At 39.0% G+C, this 19,454-nt stretch overlaps 1 protein-coding gene across 1 annotated transcript; it reads right to left on the reverse strand.

Annotated features, from left to right (window-relative positions):
• Window positions 1–16,910: 16,910 nt before the first annotated feature.
• LOC149141264 (uncharacterized) lies at window positions 16,911–18,956 on the reverse strand. The gene has a single exon (XM_089446691.1). It carries the CDS (start codon window positions 18,294–18,296, stop codon window positions 17,175–17,177), a length of 1,122 nt encoding a protein of 373 aa, XP_089302817.1. The 5' UTR covers window positions 18,297–18,956; the 3' UTR covers window positions 16,911–17,174.
• Window positions 18,957–19,454: the final 498 nt, after the last annotated feature.

The following is a 19,454-nucleotide window of genomic DNA, read 5'->3' on the forward strand; positions in this document are numbered from 1 at the left end:
TGATAAAAGGGGGCGTATTCTTTTTAAAAGGAAGGAATTGAATTTTTTTATATAAAAAAAGGGGGATCTAGGCTCTTTTTGTTTTGGATCTGGGCTCAGTTTTTTGTTGTGGAACTGGCGTTTAGCAATGTCTTTTTAATAAAGATCCGGGATTGTTTTTTTTTTTAATTGTTGGGGTTGAAGTTTTTTATTCTTCATTCAAGATGAATAACCAATTAGCAGAAGCTAACCTCAATGAAAACAACAAGCTAAATGGATCCAATTATTTTGGTTGGAAATTCAAGCCGCAAAACCTACTTGAGGGACACAATGCATGGACGATTATGAACAATGATGAGGTGAAACCAAACCTCGTTGCAAGAGGAAAAACAACAACAATCCAAGACTGGGACAAGCGGGAGACTAAGGGGAGAATGTTCCTGAAATTTTCAGTCAAAGATTGCATTATTCCCCATATCCGTGATTGCAAGACTACACCAGAGATTTGGAAGATGCTCAAGGATCTCTATGAGGTCAAGAACACCAATCGATTATTGTTCTTGAAGAGCAAGATTCTCTCCATCAAGATGGAGGAGAATGAGATAGTTGTAGCATTCATTTCACGGATCAAGGAGCTCAAGAACAAGCTGGGTGACATCGGTGAAGTTATGTCAGATACAGATTTGGTCACGATTACCATGAATGGTATGACTGACGAGTATCAGATGTTCATCACTAGCTTGAATGCAAGAGAAAAATCCCCCGTATTTGAAGAATTGATAGGGATCCTCATGCAAGAGGAGGAAAGGTGACTGACTCATAAACCTCAGAGTTCAGATCTGGCCTTAATGGTGAAGAAGAAGCCCTTCAAAGGAAAGCCAAATGCAGCACAGAAGAGCAGCACAGCCCCACAGAGAAAGATGCCCCCACCTCAAGGTACGTCTTTCAATAGAAATGACTCTACAACCAAATGTTTTTATTGTGGTAGAACTGGCCATATAGCCAGATATTGCATGAAAAAGAAGTTTGATGAAGGTTGGAAGAGACATAAGCAGCATGCAGGTCATTTTTCTGATGAGGAACAAAGTCAGAACATCACACTGTTCATATCTGACTCTACGCTTTCGGCTAAGGAGGATGAAGAAGATACCTGGTTTGTTGACTCAGGTGCATCCATCCACATGATAGGGAACAGACAGTGGTTTGAAGATTTCAAAGAGACCAACGGTGGAGCAAACATCTATCTTGGCGATGATAGAGGGTACCAAATCAAAGGTTATGGTAATATTCCTGTTGTTTTGCCTGATGGAAATATTAGACATATCCATAATGTGATGTATGTACCAAGGATAAAAAATAATTTGATCTTTGTTTCTACTATAACTAATCAGAATCTCAAGGTAGAGTTTTATAAATCATATTGTGTCATTAAATACCTGTTGGATTGTATGAAGCCTATTGCATCAGGTATTCGTGTGGGAGGATTGTACAAGCTAAATATCAAAAGAACACCACATCAGGCATTGACATCATCTGCCATGACTACAGTGGACTTATGGCACCAGAGGTTCGGCCATATTAACTTCAATGATCTGCTGCTATTACAAAAAAGAGGTATGGTCGAAGGTCTTCCTGTTTTAAAATCTGCTCATATTGATTGTGATTCATGTGCACTAGGAAAGTTGTACAGAGATGAATTTCTTGTGAATTCTGATAGAAAGAAGAGAGATATACTCGAGCTGGTACACACAGATCTATGTGGGCCTATGCAGACAAGATCGTTAGGCGGTGCATACTATTTTTTACTGTTTATTGATGACTGTACTAGATTTACTTGGGTGTATTTCCTCAGGAAGAAGAGCAACACTTTTGAATACTTCAAGGAGTTCAGAAGTATGGTTGAAAAGCAGATAGGTAAAAGCATCAGGTTTCTTCGCTCGGATCAAGGGGGAGAGTATAAGAAAGCTTTTGTACTCAAATACTGCAAAGATAATGGGATACAATAATAGTTTACAGTACCCCGCATTCCTCAACAAAATGGGGTTGCAAAGAGAAAAAAACATAACCATTGTGGAGTGTGCTCGCAGTATGTTAAAAGGTAAGAATATTTCTAATGGATTTTGGGCTAAAGCGATTGATATCACAGTATATCTAAAGAATAGGAGTCCAACAAGAAGTTTAGATTTCAAAACTCCTTTTGAAGATTTATTTGGTTATAACCCTGTAGTTAAGCATTTGAGATTTTTTGGCAGCAAAGCCTTTGCCCATATCCCAAAGGAAGATAGAAAGAAACTTGACCCAAATGTATTTTTTTTGGGTATTGTACAAAATTTAAGGATTAAAAACTATTTAATCTCTCTACTCATAAAGTTTTTGTAAGCAGAGATGTAGTGTTTCATGAGTAGGTTAATGATGGAAGCCATGAGAGTGCTAATGAAGAATGGCATGTGCCCTTGTTGATGAAAGAAGGAAGTGATGAATCAGGTGACAACAATGAGCAACAACAGATGTAGCAGGAGGAGGAGGAGGAAGGGAAAGAAGATGACATAGTTGTCAAGCCAAGTCCAGAAAATGATGATCAGACACGGTTTGAAGCTACCCCACCACTCAGGAGATCAAGTAGGAAAGCTCAATTACCAGCAAGATATAGGGAAATTTCTTTGATAACTAGCATAATGTTGTTGAACCCTCTAGTTATAAAGAAGCTAGCCAATATAATGAATGGAGGGCTACTATGGAAGAAGAATATGAATCAATTCTCAAAAACAAAACTTGGGATTTAGTTAAATTACCTAATGGCAAACAACCCATAGGATGCAAATGGTTGTATAAGCCTAAATTTAAAGCAGATGGGAGCATAGATAAGTATAAAGCTATGCTGGTTGCAAAGGGGTATTCGCAGCGAGAAGGCATAGATTATGATGAAATATTTGCCCCTGTAGCTAAATTAAGCACAATCAAAATGATAACTGCTTTAGCTACCAAACACCATTGGATGATTCGCCAGCTAGTTGTTAAATCTACATTTTTAAATGGGGACTTAAAAGAAGAAGTCTACTTAGTGCAACCTAAGGGGTTTGTCAAACAGGGTGAAGAACATTTAGTTTTCAAGTTGAAGAAAGTGTTGTATGGACTAAAACAGGCACCCAGGTCATGGTATGACAAAATCGATTCTTTTTTCCTGCAGCATGGTTATAAAAGGAGGAAAAATGACCCTAATCTTTATACCATGTTTGATAAAGAGGGAAGGATTGCTTTGATTTCTTTACATGTAGATTATCTAATCATTACAGGGAACGCTGATGATCTCATTAAAGAAATCAAGGAGTAGATGTCACAAGTCTTTGAGATGAAAGACCTTGGAGAGTTACATTACTATTTGGGGTTGGAAGTCTGGAGGGATTCTGGACAAACTTTTCTGTCACAAAGTAAGTATGTAAGGAGCTTACTGAAAAAGTTCAGAATGGATCAGTGCAAAGCTGCAGCAGTACCTTTACAATAGAACTTAAAACTTCAGAATGATGATGGATCTAAGGAGGTAGATGCGACGTTGTATAGACCGCTGGTTGGGAGTCTAATCTACTTGACTACAACTAGGCCTGATTTGGCTTATGCAGTCAGTGCATTGAGCCAATTATTGTCAAAGTCCCTTGGGAGCCATTAGGTTGCAGCAAAAGGTTTTTTAAGGTATCTCTAGGGAACCTTAGATTTTGGTATTGTTTAAACTAATTCGTGTGATGTTAGATTGATAGGTTTTTCATACTCTGATTGGGCTATAAATGTAGATGACAGACGATCCATAACAGGCTATGCATTCAACATTAGATATGGGGTCATTACATGGAGCAGTAAAAAGAAGAACACAATATCCTTGTCTTCTGCAGAAGTTGAATATCAAGCTATGTGTGCAGCAATATGTGAAGTAGTTTGGTTGAGGAGACTTCTCCTTGATGCTGGAGAAGAACAGAAGGTTGCAACAGTGATCAAATGTGACAACCAAAGCTCCACCAAACTTGAAAATAAACCAATATTCCATAAGAAAACAAATCATATCGATACACAATTTCATTTTGTCAGGGAGAAAGTTCAGTCAAAAGAAATTCATATTGAATATTGTAATAGTTGTGAAAATGTTGCTGATATTTTTACCGAACCTCTTGGTAGAATCAAATTTGAGTTGTTTAGGGAAGTGTTAAGCATATCTGTGAATCCATTTCTCCATTAAGGGGGAGTGTTGAGACTAATGGAGAACTGGCTTAATAGAGTAACAGTTCAAACCAAAACTTAGTTTAGGATTCTATTCTTGTTTTCTAGGAGTTTGTTTAACTTCCCTAAATGTGTGTTTGTTATATATATTCCTCATGTAATGAATGGAGGGCAGAGCGTGTACTACAAAGGTAGTCTTATAGGTGGTGTTTCACACCTGTAAGCTTCTCAGTTGTATTAATAAGGTTTGATTCATATTTTTGACATGTGCTATACAAGGCTTATAGAATTCATCAAGTTTATTAGCCATTAAAGTTTCTCTCAGTGCAGACTTTTATCAACCCATCTCATCACAATTCCAGTTCAAAGAGGTGAGATTAAAATTATAATGTTGATTTTGTAGCAGCAGACATGTATTTCTTCATTGGCTAGGTGTCAAGCATGCAGGAATCATCCAAAATCTTCTGAGGAAACTTGCTTAATTTATTAAGTTGATTTTATGATTTAGCCTAAGTCTAATTTAGAAAAAGCACATTAATTAAGTTAATTAATCATTTTTGGTTATTGAGCTAAGGAATGCAATTTTATTTATATTAGTGAATTTGTTTTAATCTCAATTGTTGATCTCAAGTGGTTTAAGATCTTAGCCATCCATCAGCGTGGAGATTAGGGTTAGGGATTTAGCTCAATGAAAAATTATAAAAGCAAGCCTAAGAAGAAGAGAAAGACACAATAGTGGACAAATATTTGAGAGAGTGATTTTCTCAAAGGCTGAAGAGAAAAGAAGTGGTCAGTAGTAAGGGAGAAATTTGGAGAAGCAGATAGAGTGGAGGCTCTCTAGCAAGGAGGCTGTATCAATTTCTGAGCATCAAAATTGCAGAAGGGCACACATGCCACACAAGGAGGGCTACAACTCACACATGCCATGCAGGTAGAGCAGCTAGGCTGCATGAACTCAAAGGGTTTGCTTCCACAGGGCTGCGCATGTGGTGGAGGAGTTGTGTGTGGGCCATATAGTGCATCAGGGATGAAAATTGGATTTTTCAGGGGCAGATTTGCTATAATAATTTCTGTAATTTTATTTGTGGGCCAATTTCCCAGTAAGGGAGCCTCACTATTCTAAGAATAAAAAGTGATGATCAATTAGAAGAACTTCTGTGAGATTAATTTCTTGTATTTTTCTTCAGCGATTTAATATCTGAGTTAAAAAAATCCAGTATTTTTATTCAGTAATTGCCTAAATAATTTTTTGGGTTATAAAAATTACTAAGAATTGAAATAAAATCTAGAATTTAGAAGTTTAACATGGTATTAGAGTATAAACTCTAAAAAGACGAAATCAGAATTCATACAGGTTTACAACAGATTTAAATTACCAGCAGCATAATTTTTAGTATTATTTCTGATTTGGGAGAGCTCTGTAACCAGATTAAAATTTGAGGCTGGGTTGGAGGGTGCCTCAAACTTCATTCACTAGAAGGTGAAGGTTACATTGATCTTCATGAACAATGGTTTATGGGAGGTTGCTAACGCCAAACTCACCCCTCCTACATATGCTGCAAAACTGGTCATCCACAACCAGAAGGATATGAAAGCCACAAGGATAATCTTGGACGTGGTGAAGGAAAATGTGATTCCACACCTATCCAAGAAGAAAGACAACAAGAGAGATGTGGGAGGATCTGCTAAAGTTTTATTAGAGTAATAACACTAACAGGAAGATGGTGTTGAGAAAGAAACTTATGAACACCAAGATGATCAGGTTATACCACGACCATTTATCTCATCAAGATCACTTAGATCACTTAGGCACATGATGAGTTGGAAGCAATTTGGGAGACCATGATTGAGGAAGAGATGGTAAGGACGTCTTGAATGGGTTTACCAACTTATGGATCAAAGGCATTGTTGCACAGAATGATTCTTATTTTCTCTACCTAGGTTCAAATCCCTATTAGTTTCAAATCCCCACTAGTGACATGATGAGCTATAATTCCTTGATAAATATTATTGTAATGGCTTAGTGCCTATAAGTATTGTTTTATTAGCTTCAAGTCTTGTAAACTCTTAAATAAATATATCTTATAAATAGACATGATACTAATAACCTCACTCTTACCATTAGGCAAAGAGAAACTAACTTCTTTCCTCTCTGTATATAGTTTTCTTTAATACTTCTACTCTTTATCTCCTTGACTGGGGTGACATGTGAGAACGAGGAGGGGTGTAAGGACCTACGGTCCTTGGCACGCCCACCGGATGAAGTGCAATAGCTGTTGGTGAACGAGCAGCTTAAAACGAAGAAAAGTGCGAGCTCAGACTAATGTGCGAAGGAGTCATGTAATGCGAGCACAAGAAGGAGAGCGACATGTTTATATACGCGTGGGAGCATGATAGGATTACCCACGGCCGACCTACACTTGGAAGCCAAGCCAACAGGTATTTGCGAAGTGGAGGGGCGTGTAACTATGTGGAGGACGAGTCGGCTTGGGCAGCTCAACTTTCCCTTCCACTCATATATATACAGTGATGGTTTGGAGCAAAAGTCAAGCAATTCGACAAGCGAAATCTTCAAGAAGAGATGCGTAGAAAAGGCCACAACAAAGAGGAAGGCACAGATGGTTATGCACCCAAGTCTTAGGTAGGTCGTTTGAAGGCATAGTCTAAATGAAGGCGTAGGGTGAGGAGCACTCATCGGTCGAACGAAGGTGTGCACGGGTAAGGCATGGGCACTTGATTGCGCAAGGTGTGCACGGGTGAAGGCATGGGTGCCCGGTTGTGCGAAGGCACACGGGTGAAAGTGTGGACGACCCGGTTGTGCGGTTGTGTGGTTGGGTGGTTGTGCACGGGTTCTTGGGTAGCTCGGGTGAGCACCCGCCCATCGTGCAGAGGAAAACATGGAAGGTGTGCACGGTGAAACAAAGTGAAGCCGATTGTGCGAAGGGGGTGTCTTGGTGACTTGGTGGAGTCACCCGCTCGTTGTACACGAAGACAAGGTTCGGTTGTGAAGTGCGAAAGGCAGCTCGTGTGAGGGCGCGCCCACCCGCCTTGGGCAAGGAAATCTTGGTTGTCACACGGTGGTGTGACAAGGTTGTAAAATTGGCTAAGTATGAAACTTAGAGTTTCCAAGTATACTTGTAACGCGTTGTAAACTTGTAAAGTTGTATAATATATATTCAGGTAGACTCATTGTTTAGGGAGTTGCCCCTCCCTTTATACTGTGTAATTTCGTTCTCGTTTATAATTGTTGTTGATAATGAATGTGTATGGGTGTTCATTGGTATAAAGGAAACATTAATAATACTTGGTTGCGAAACACAAACTAAGTAGGATAAGTGGTTAGGCGTAGTCCACGAACATAAGTATTGGTGAAAAGAAAGTGTTCGGTGGTGCCGCACCTCGCCAAGAGCAGTTGAAAGACTACCGCCGGCTTGGGGGTGTGACAGTTGGTATTAGAGCTCAGTTGGAGCTGGTGATTGAAGTTGATTCAGGGTTGAGGAAGCTTGGAAGTTGGTGACAATGAAGCAGGTACTTGCAGGTGAAGGAAGTTGTTTCACATACAAGTGGAACAAGAGCTGGTTCAGGTTGCAGGCATCTTGTTGAAGCTGTTGGATGGTGGAAACTAGATCGCAAAGAAGAAGGAAGCTGTTAGCAATGGCAGCTGAATCTCAAGCTGGGTCTAGTCACGGTGCGAAGGATGCTACTATGGCATTCATTGAAAAATTGTTAGAAAAGATGGAGAACTTAGAGGCTTTCTGGACTAAGAAGATGGACTTGATCGAGAGAGATCAAGAGGCCAATTCGAAGATGAGGGAAGAGCTCGAGGAACTTTGGACTCAACACGAGTACACTGATCTTTTGTGTACACAACTTGAAGTAAGGGTCAAGGAGGTTGAAGAGGCAAGAGATCATGGTCTGGCAGAGATCGTGGACTTGCAAAAATCTCTTGACGAAGCCAGAGATGAGATCGCGGTGTTGAAGAAGGTCGTGAGGCATAAATCTGGTGGAGGAGTGCCTCATGTGAAAGTCAAAGAACCGGAATCTTATGATGGTACAAGGAGTGCGAAGACTCTTGGCAACTTTCTATGGGACATAGAGCAATACATGGAACGCTTGGGTCTATCTGATGATGAGACGAAGGTGAAAGTAGCTGCTCAGTTCTTGATAAAATATGCTAAGATGTGGTGGCAAAGGAGGATGGATCAGATTGCCAATGGAAGTGCTGGTGACATTACTTCATGGGATGAGATGAAGAAAGCTTTGCAGACCCATTTCAGTCCTCAAGATGAAACGTGGGAAGCAAGGATGAAGATAAAGTTCATAAAGTAGACAGGGAACCTATAGACATATCAATGGGAGTTTGCAAGTGCAGTTATGGAACTCCCTGACATGGCGGAGAGGGAAAAGGTATTCAATTTCATTATTGGATTGAAGCCTTGGGCACGCAATGAAGTGAAAAGGCAGAAGATTAAAACACTTGAGGAAGCTTTTGTTGTTGTGGATAGGTTGGTGGAGAATTATGATGAGACCTCTGATGATAGGAACAAGAAGTCCGATAAACCGAAAGAGAAGAAGAAGGATGATGCTTCGAAATCGGATGATAAGTCGAAGACGAAGAAAGCCTTGAAGTGTTGGATATGTGCTGAACCACATACGGTGAAGAATTGTCCTTCTAGACTGAAAGTGGCCGCTATTGCACAATCTAATGCGAAGAATGAAGAAGCTTCTGTGGGGATGATGCAGATACTTGGAGCTGCTGCTGCTACAGAGGTGATCTCTCGGAGGGATCCTGAGAGGAATAGTTTGGAGTATGTTCGGATGAAGATTGGGGGTGCTGATATACTCACTATGGTGGATAATGGGGCTACTCACAACTTCATGGGTGAAGATACTGCGAGAAGAATTGGGCTGAAATTTGTACCGGTGAAGGCATAGATGAAGACAGTCAATTCTCCTCCTGATTGTGTTCTTGGTGTAGCTGAAAAAGTGGACACAACACTAGGTGAGTGGACAGGGAAGGTTGACTTCACTATAGTGTGGATATATGACAATGAAGTTGTGCTGGGAATGGAATTCTTGAAACAATTCAATGCTATGATTGTTCCACATTTGAAGAGGTTGTACATTTACGATGGAAGGGAGGATGTACCCATTGGTGTACCAACCATTGGAGTGACAAAGCCTGATTGTAAGTTGGCAGTGATGCAAATGGAGGATCAGAAGTGGATGGAAGATATGAGTAAGCGGTTGTCCATGATTGAGACAAAGCTTACCGAGCAGTCATTGGTCATCAGAACTCTTTCAGATAGTATCTTGTATTTGTCAAGAAGGCTAGAAGTGTTTGAGGATGATGATGATGATGAGGCATATGTGAGGCCGAATGTCCAGGAGGAGGATCGGGTCACTTATCTACAAAGGATGGAGATAGAGAATCCTAACAGATGGATTGAGATGATTAGTGAGGGTGAGCCTCCAGGGTCTACTCTCTCCACATCTTCTTAGATGGGAAAGAAGATGGGGCTCATTGTTAGCTGCTCATGGCAGTGAGTCCTTAAAATAGGTTGAGTAGGTATGATAGATGGTGCAGGGATGGTTTGGCATCAAGCATCATGACATGTTGCATATGGGATGGAGTTTCCATGGACCTGAGCATGGGTGAGATTCTTGGTGAGTCCAGGATGTGGTAGAATTTGAGATAGACTGGTGGAAGCATAAGGATGGACATTCTTATGATTTGAGTGTGACAGTTGGACTGATCACCCGACTAGTTCAAGTCATGGGGGCTAGCAGTGTACCAGAGAGATGTTGGCATCAGGCGGATGAGAAGGACAGTTCACAGGATGGGACGACACATGATGGAGATGGCAGTTATACATATGTTGTAGGGATGTTTGCAGTATGTGGAGGAGATGATATCATGGACCGAGGATGAGGCAGTTGATGATGATCTTGGTGGATGGCTACCAGGATGGTATGTTGTTGAGGATGACAACGATTTCAGGTGGAGGAGGATGTAAGGACCTGTGTTCCTTGGCATGCCCACCAGATGAAATGCGACGACTGTTGGTGAACGAGCAGCTTAAAACGAAGAAAAGTGCGAGCTCAGACTAATGTGTGAAGGAGTCATGTAATAATGCGAGCACAAGAAGGAGAGCGACATGTTTATATATGCATGGGAGCATGATAGGATTACCCATGGCCGACCTACACTTGGAAGCAAAGCCGACATGTATTTGCGAAGTGGAGGGGCGTGTAACTATGTGGAGGAAGAGTCAGCTGGGCAGCTCGACTCACCCTTCCACTCATATATATACAGCGACGGTTTGGAGCGAAAGTCAAGCAATTCGACAAGCGAAGTCTTCAAGAAGAGGTGCATAGAAAAGGCCGCAACAAAAAGGAAGGTGCAGATGGTTATGTGCCCAAGTCTTGGGCAGGTCATTTGAAGGCACGATCTAAACAAGGCATAGGACAAGGAGCGCTCGTCGGTCGAACGAAGGCGTGCATGGGTAAGGCGTGGGAGCTCGATTGTGCAAGGCGTGAACGGGTGAAGGCGTGGGCGCCTGGTTGTGCGAAGGCACACGAGTGAAAGCATGGACAACCCGGCTATGCGGTTGTGCGGTTGGGTGGTTGTGCATGGGTTCTTGGGTAGCTCGGGTGAGCGCTCGCATGTCGTACAGAGTAAAACGCGGAAGGTGTGCACGGTGAAACAAAGTGAAGCCGGTTGTGCAAAGGGGGTGTCTTGGTGACTTGGTGGAGTCACCTGCCCGTCGTACACGAAAACAAGGTTATGTTGTGAAGTGCAGAAGGTAGCTTGTGTGAGGGCGCGCCCGCCCGCCTTGGGCAAGGAAATCTTGGTTGTCACACGGTGGTGTGACAAGGTTGTAAAATTGGCTAAGTATGAAACTTGGAGTTTCCAAGTATACTTGTAACGCTTTGTAAACTTGTAAAGTTGTATAATATATATTCAGGTAGACTCATTGTTTAGGGAGTTGCCCCTCCCTTTATACTGTGCAATTGCGTTCTCGTTTATAATTGTTGTTGATAATGAATGTGTATGAGTGTTCAATGGTATAAAGGAAACATTAATAATACTTGGTTACGAAACATAAACTAAGTAGGATAAGTGGTTAGGCGTAGTCAACGAACATAAGTATTGGTGAAAAGAAAGTGTTTGGTGGTGCCGCACCTCGGCAAGAGCGGTTAAAAGACTACCGTCAACTTGGGGGCGTGACAAGGGGGGTGAGGTTGCCACCGCCCCACCTGGCTAATGAGCCGAGGGATGTGGCAACACACCCCAGTGAACATAAACGAAGGCCTATGTGGCCATTATGAGAGATCCTAAGGCGCAAATGAAGGGACGGCAACATGGCATTTGTGGTTTGTTTGAGGAAACAAGGCATTTGTGGTTTGTTCGAGGAAATGAGGCCTACGAAGCGCGTGTTCATCAAGTATATTTGTTTGATGTTTGATGCTTGTGAGTATGTAGTGGTAAAGGAATTCCAATGTGTGACAAGGCCAGGATTTATAGACGAGGCAACTGGCGTTGAAGGGTTCTTGGTTGTAAGTTGCTACAATGGTGATTGTAGAACATGAGAGCGACCAGCCCAGTGGAGGATACACCAAGAAGTGGTTGCAGTCAGCGTCCAGACTTGGTGGATTCTGCTACCCATAGGTAAAAAAATATATGGTGCCTCCCCCTTGGTTTTCTTCGGTATAATTGGTTAATTTACAAGAGACTCAGAGGAGAAATTAGGAGAGATGGAAACCTATAGCTTTTTCCTTCTTACTCTTGGGGATTTGATTGTCATTTCATTTTATTGTCATAGAGATTATTCTCCTTTTACAAGATTGTTATTGTGACTGCATGGCGATTATGGGTTTGTATCTGTGATTCTCTGGCTTGGGGTTGGGCAAATTGTTGCTAGAGGGAGTTTTTATGTGGTAGTTCTGATGGGGCAAATTGTTGTTGGAGGGAGTTTTTATGTGGTTGTTCTGATGTTGCATTACCTTTTCAGCTAACGATGCCATCTCGATCTTGTCTCTTGGTCTATGGGTTGTTGTTAGCTTGTTTTTCTTGCTAATTCCATTCTTTGTCTATGGCTAGGTGGTGGTTCGTTTTTTAGAGATTGGGGGACTGCAGCATTGTCCTGAGTAGTGTTGTTTAAATTCAAGACTGGTATCGTGTTCCCAGTCCTTCATCTTTTTGTTATTGGTTGGCTTCGTGGTGGAGTTGGCGGTTCCTCTGTGGATCTATGGGTAAAGTGGAGTAGACGAGTGGCAAGAGGAAACTGGGTTTTTTTATTACTCCCCTCTGGTTGGTTGCGGCGAAGTTCAACTGGGCAAGCCCCATTCCTTTCTCAACCTAGTCTTGAGTCTATGCAATTTGAGGCGTTTTCCTTTCTTCTGTGGTCTATCTGGACTGGTGGAGTTGTGGTCCACATTAGGGATTTTAGTTGGATGGTCAGTCATGCCAAGACAGAGGGCTCGAGTTTGATGAGGGTAGCCTATTACCATGAGGGGCCACCAGGGACATACCCGGATGCACCATCATATCGAGGGGTTTTCTTCTCACTACTCGGAACTAACTTCAGGCCATATACAAGAACTTAATAGGATGGAGGGGGGGATCCTCTCATAAGACCTTCCTTTCAGATACTAAGGTCTTCACTAAATGAGTGGACTAGATACAAATCATACAAAGATATTCAACCGGTACATGAAAACAGTGGACCTGTACTGACAAATGTAATGTTAGAGCACTAAATCAGATACAAACCTTAGCAATCCTCAACAATTTGAGATAGAAATGGCAGCCTTAGCAAATTATCTTGTGGTCGTCTTTTCTTTACATCTTGGATTTAAGAGTTTGGTTGTCTCTCTTGGACTATCCCATGGCTCACTTCATTAGAATAGCAGCACCGACTCACTTCAATCAATAGACCTAGGAAACAACTAAGTAGAAAGGTCGCTCTCATTTCGATACAGTGCGATAACCTTGTCGCTTGTGTTGTCAAACCTTTGATCTCAGCTTTTGTAAGATATGGTGCAGTTGCTTTTGTCCTTAGCAATTCATCAATGAGGGTCTTTTTTCTTCAACCACTTTCTTTTGCATGAAGGATCTTACAAGCTACAATGACACAACTTTTGAACTCGTAGATTCCAATGTAAATATCTTACATGTTGTACTGATACAAATTCGTAGAGTCCAATGTCAGTAGGCTTGTAGGGTTGGGTATCACTCCAATGTCAGTAGGCTTGTAGGGTTGGGTATCACGTTAATACGATGTTATGAAATTGGCAATGCATCATACCCAATTATTGAACAATGCAACGAATCAAACTTAAATTAGACATTAGAGACATAAAATGAGAATTTTGAGAATCATGAAGTCATCAAATATATTAATAAATTTGTTTATTGGGTAGTTTAATTAGTTGCTTTTGAGTATTTTTTTAGTTAAATAGCCAGATTAATTGTGTAATATGATTTTATTGCATTTCATAATATATTAGAGACAGAAATTATGGCAAAGGGTATTTATAATTTTGGAAGAAAAATTGTATTTATAGCTACATATTCTTGGAGTTCAGTTCATATTTCAAACAATTTCACAAAAAATTGTGGACTATCTCAAGAGTTAATTGCTGAAATACATAATATTCAAAAATTGATAGTGACTGGAGATTTAATCATCAAGCATGGGATCAAGAGAACTAATTCATTAGATGTCAGACTTGTGTCGAATCTATGTTAGATTAGTCACCTTAGTTCTTCTTTCTCTCATCTAAATATTTTTCAAGTTTCAAAAAACAACAATGTCAAAGTAGACTAGCATTCCTAACCACATCCAAAAAAGTTGGGACATTGGTCATTAACCATGATGATCCAATCATAAGGCTTATTTGTATGGTGGTGTCTACAAATTCACTTGAAGCGAAGGAAGGTACAACTAGACCTACAAAAACCTTAAGTAGCATGATATTTCATTGGAAGAATTGCAATACCATTGGAGATTCAGGGTGCAACATTTAGTTCTCACAAGGAAATAATGAGCATATTGTTAAGTTAGACAAAATGTATTTTGGTCCTAGCAATGACCATTGGAGATTTAGGGTGCAACATTTCGTTCTCACAAGGAAATAATGAGCATAAAAATGTATTTAGGTCCTAGCAGCCAAATTGGATACTCTTAAGCAAACCCTCATTATCATGGCCAGCCAATGACAAGATAGACCTATTGTTTGAGATTCCATTGCTACTCCAAAGCAAGCTCAACAAGCTACACTGAACAATCTAGTCTAGTTGAGCACCCTTCCATGAGCAAAGGTTCAAAAGTAAAAGAAAACCACTTAAGATGAATTTCCTTGTTTATGGTAGTTGCAATTTTGATTAGATATTTCAAGGTAGTCAAGATAGTAGGCTTAATGTGTATATATTATACTTATCATTTCAAACCAAAACTAGCATATTTCATGACCTTCCATGTTAAGATCTATTGTTGGATATCCTTCTATTTTTTTTTTAATGCATAAACACTTATTAGGTTACAAACTTTTTAAAATCTTTTTTATATTACAAATCCACAAGTTATATATATATATATATAACTCCAACCATATATTGCTATAAACTATTTCTTTTTCTCTTCGTTATGGTATAATAACAATTTTATATAAAGAAAAAAGAAAAAATTATAATTATATAAACATTTCCAAATAATAATATCTAATAATATCATTACAAACATATAAAAATTACACAAATAATAAATAATTATACATTGACATGTACATGACTTTAATGTGTACATAAATATCTAAAATATTTCAACACATATTAAAATGTCATATAAAAATGTAAATTGATAAATGTTATATCATATAAAAATGTAAACTAATTTACAAAGAATAAATATTATTCTATCCTATAAAATAAAAATTTATTTTTATTTATAATCATCATAATAATAACTTTTATTTTTCTAATAATTTAAATTATATTTATTTTTTATTTGTTATTATAAAAAAATTATATTAATATTTAAATATATAAATTTACTCTTATTATTATCAATGCAAGCATTAGCATATTGCAATGAGTTTTTGGTCAAATCTATATTAATTTGAATTTGACCAATGTTTTTTGCAAAGTTTCCATAGTTCAATTTTACACATTGAAATTTTGTATTTTTTAACAATATTTTAATTTATTTATATTCAATCTGATTAAATATCATATTGAACATGTTATTGCTCATTTTATTGATTAAAATGTTAGAGGTGCGAGGGTCCCATCATGACTTCTTTCCTTTTTGAACTTAGTTACAATTACTACTCTAATATATAAAAGATTATATAATGAAACAAAATCCCTTCTGATAGGATATATGATTGGTTTCCATCCACCAATACTGCATGACCCTTTGAATTTAGATATAGTCTTCTTTCTATGCATATATTTGATTTGTACGTACAAATCCAACATTTTAGAAGATTGACAATGAAGCTTACGCCAAATCCAACATTTTAGAAGATTGACAATGAAGCTTACACCCGTGTTATTTCAAGAGTTGAAGTTGGAGTTGAAGTTTATCAAAGACGGTGCTTACAAAAATGGGTGAGGTAAACCGTTATAAAGTTTTGGGGTAAATTCATTTAGTCCACAAGGAAAATATAAAAATAGCTATTATCTTTTCACATTTATATAAGTAATTATTAAATTACCATACAAATCATCAAATAAAAAATGACATAATATGAAAAATAATAAATAATGGTAGTTGTTTATCTTATAGGAATATATTTCAAAGTAAATTTGGTTGTTGTGTAATTTTGACTACCATGATTCAGTTTTCAACCAATGCATATAAGTATGTATTTCCATTGTCAAGTATGACCCTCAAAAATACATTTTACAACTACATTTACAAAGCATAATGACTAATTTTTCTTTTAATATATTGATAGTTTCACTATTTTTTTATTAAACAATATGTACAAACTACTGTATAACACTTATAACACTTTATTTTATAATGACCCTAATTTATTATATTGATAACCATTAACATATCCTATATTTTTCTTTTATATTATCATAAACAAATTATGATACTACAATGACTTTTCAATATATTTTTAAAAAATATTAAATATTAAAGCAATAAACCATTTTAAAAATGTTTATATGACATAAATGCCTGGAATAAAATGGAGTTGTCTTTTAGTGCGATTTTTTGGAGATTCGAGTGACGGAATCTGGCGGAAAAAATTGAGGTTAAATTTTGATTTTTATTATTTTAAACTGTTTTTTAACTGCATATTTGGATTCAGCACCCTGAAAAACCCCTGGAACCCTTTGATTGTGCAGAAATTAGCTATCAAACTTGCGATTTCAATAAATTGCTGCCCGATTTTGACCAAAAAAACCCACTGGAAAAACTTCCAAAAAATCTATTTAAAGACAACTCCAGAATAAAATACACTCCTATTTTTTATTTTTATTATTTAAAACTGTTTTTTAACTGCATATTTGGATTCAGCACCCTGAAAAACCCCTGGAACCCTTTGATTGTGCAGAAATTAGCTATCAAACTTGGGATTTCAATAAATTGATGCCGGATTTTGACAAAAAAAACCCACCAAAAAAGCTTCCAAAAAATCTATTTAAAGACAACTCCAGAATAAAATACACCCCTATTTTTATTTCATAAATAACAAATATGAATATGAAATAAAAAAATACCTCAAAATCAAATAACTCTGATATCCTTACAAAACTTAGTTTTTATGAGGAGCTTTCCAAGTATGTATTTGACCACCAAAAGATCAACCACATTGCATCAAGATCACTAACAGAGACTCGACATCCAAATAAGTATGAAGATGGGTTACACTGTTATTCTCTTGATGCCGGGAGGGGCTGTTCAACCTCGTGGACATCATTAAAATCAATGAATCAATATCAATGAAAAGCCAAAATTCAATTTTCAATTATGTACAGGTTGAGAATTCCCTCCAATTCTGGTTAGCTTGTACTCCTTTTCTGCAACTTCAAACCGCGTATTGAACTCCTTCCACTCAACAAAACACCGGTTCTGAATTGCTTGCCAATGGAGGAAGCCATCACTGGAAGTAGGAGCTTCGTTCATCAAGGTGGGCACCCCTTTGTGCACAAGCCACTGCGCATCCACCACACCAATCTTGTTCCGTCCCGCTGCACATCTCCTCAAGGCAAAATCCAAGCCCCAGCCATGCACCAGATCATTCTGCAGCAAATACCAGACGCAACGCCAAGCTTTTCTTGAAAAAACAGGCGCCATTATTTCCACAAAAGCCTCGCAAGGTGGACCCCCATAACCGCATGACCACTCGGCCTTTTCAATACCCCAATGGACTTCCCCGCTTGCCCTCTTCTTGCTTATCGCCCAAGAAATTCTCCCCTGGCTGCTCGGATCCAGGGCGGGCTGTGAAATCTCCAGGCCATGCTTTCTCACGATTTTGATATATTCCTCTGCATTGAAATTCTCGACACCTAGGTCTTCATCCCAAATGAAAACATATTCATATGGAGCCACCACATCTGGATGCAGAAACCGCTTGGCAAACCACCACTTGGTCTGTTTCCTCACGCTCACATGAATTGCCTGCCGTGACCACTCGAATTCAAGGTCCCAATCACTGCTCTTCCCGTCGTAGTGAAAGAGAACAATGGTGAAATTGTCTGAAAACCTGGAAACACATTCATTCACAGTATCCTTTTGCCGAATTCCAACTGCAAATACCACCAAATACTTGTTCACCTTCGATGCAGGCAGATCTTGGCCCGGATCACCCCAGAGTCTCCTAAGATACAAATCAGTCTCGGCGCTCACAATTCCCGGAGGCAATGTCTCGGCTCCCCGAGGATTTGTAGGAAAATACATGATCCTGTTCAGCTTATTAGAATAACCCTCGTTACCCTTCTTCGATATACCATGGTTCCCAAGGGAGGAAACCCCGATGTAAAATCCTACCAATGTCCCCAAAAGTGCCGTGATAATGAGCCTCAGCTTCAATCTGCGTCTAATTGAATCTTTCAGAGCTGAAGGAATGCGAGAGGCACCTGCCATTGATCAAAATCACTGGCCGTTTCAGTAAAACCTAACCTAAATCTTACTTCACTGGCATGATTTTCCCCTGTAAAGTCTGACACAGAGAGAAGGATTGATCTTTTCTCGCACAGACAGATCGATCGTTTCATGCGCAGCGAGAATAGCAACACGAAGTGAATTGCAGTTCAGGTAATCCCGTACCTTTAATGCTTGCCCCCAATCCGGAACGAGAAAAGGGGTTTCAATTTCAATGACTCGGTTGAATCAGGGAATTTCTCAACAAAGAAATATGCTGTACCTATCAACGTATACAGTAACTTCCTCCTCGGGCCGGGGGAAGTGCCGCTGAAGCTCTCGACAAACAAGGGATCAACGGGACAACTGGAAAACAAAGTGCCCCTGAACCATTCGAATAAAGCGGGGCTGAACTGGACACCTGTGAATGCTAAAGCGGGGATGAATATGACATCTAGAAAAGAAAGTGTCGCTGAATCACGCAACAAACCAGGGACGAACTGCACAACTGTAAATGATATTGAGCATATTTACTCCCCTACAAACCTGCGCTGCTGGATTCAACGGGAATGAAGTGCAGAGGGAGAAAAGCAAGGGTGGTTCCATGCGGCCACAGAGAAGTAAACCCATACAACGTTCTTCCGGTTGATGAGGTCGGTTGATGGAATAAACGGCAAAAGATATGGATCGCTCGCTATAATATGGGAATCCTCCATCAAATAAAATAAATATATGGCGGTCGATTTTGTTTACCTCGTGTGTCATAATACTTTGTGGAATAAGTTTGTTATGGTATTGATTATTGTTAAATAGAAAATGCTTCATGGTCCATAGCATTTTTGAGTGGTTCTAGGAGTTTGTTACTTGGGTCCAAAAAAATCCATTATATTGTATTTTCTTCATGGGTTTTTTTTATTTGTATATAGGTATGTTAAGTTATGGGGTTTAACAAACAAAATTGATAAATGTAAAGTTATTGAATTTCATTTTTGGGATTTGTAAATTTCGAGTGGAATATGAAATAAAAAATTTAAAAGTTAAAGTTTTATTCGCTTAAAAAAAAAATCTAGATTCTAAATGTTCTTTAAGAAAGAAGATGGTAGAAGTCATGTTGGGTTAATTTATATAGAATATTATTATTTTTAAAATATTTTTTATTTT

This window comes from Pinus tabuliformis, chromosome X, assembly GCF_031772625.1.
Source record: "Pinus tabuliformis cultivar Carrire ecotype Pingquan chromosome X, CPIR1, whole genome shotgun sequence".
Lineage (NCBI taxonomy): Eukaryota > Viridiplantae > Streptophyta > Pinopsida > Pinales > Pinaceae > Pinus > Pinus tabuliformis.

What these genes read in the sequence shown, in the direction of transcription:
- LOC149141264 (XM_089446691.1), bottom strand. Translation starts at nt 18,296, where the DNA reads ATGGCAGGTGCCTCTCGCATTCCTTCAGCTCTGAAAGATTCAATTAGA.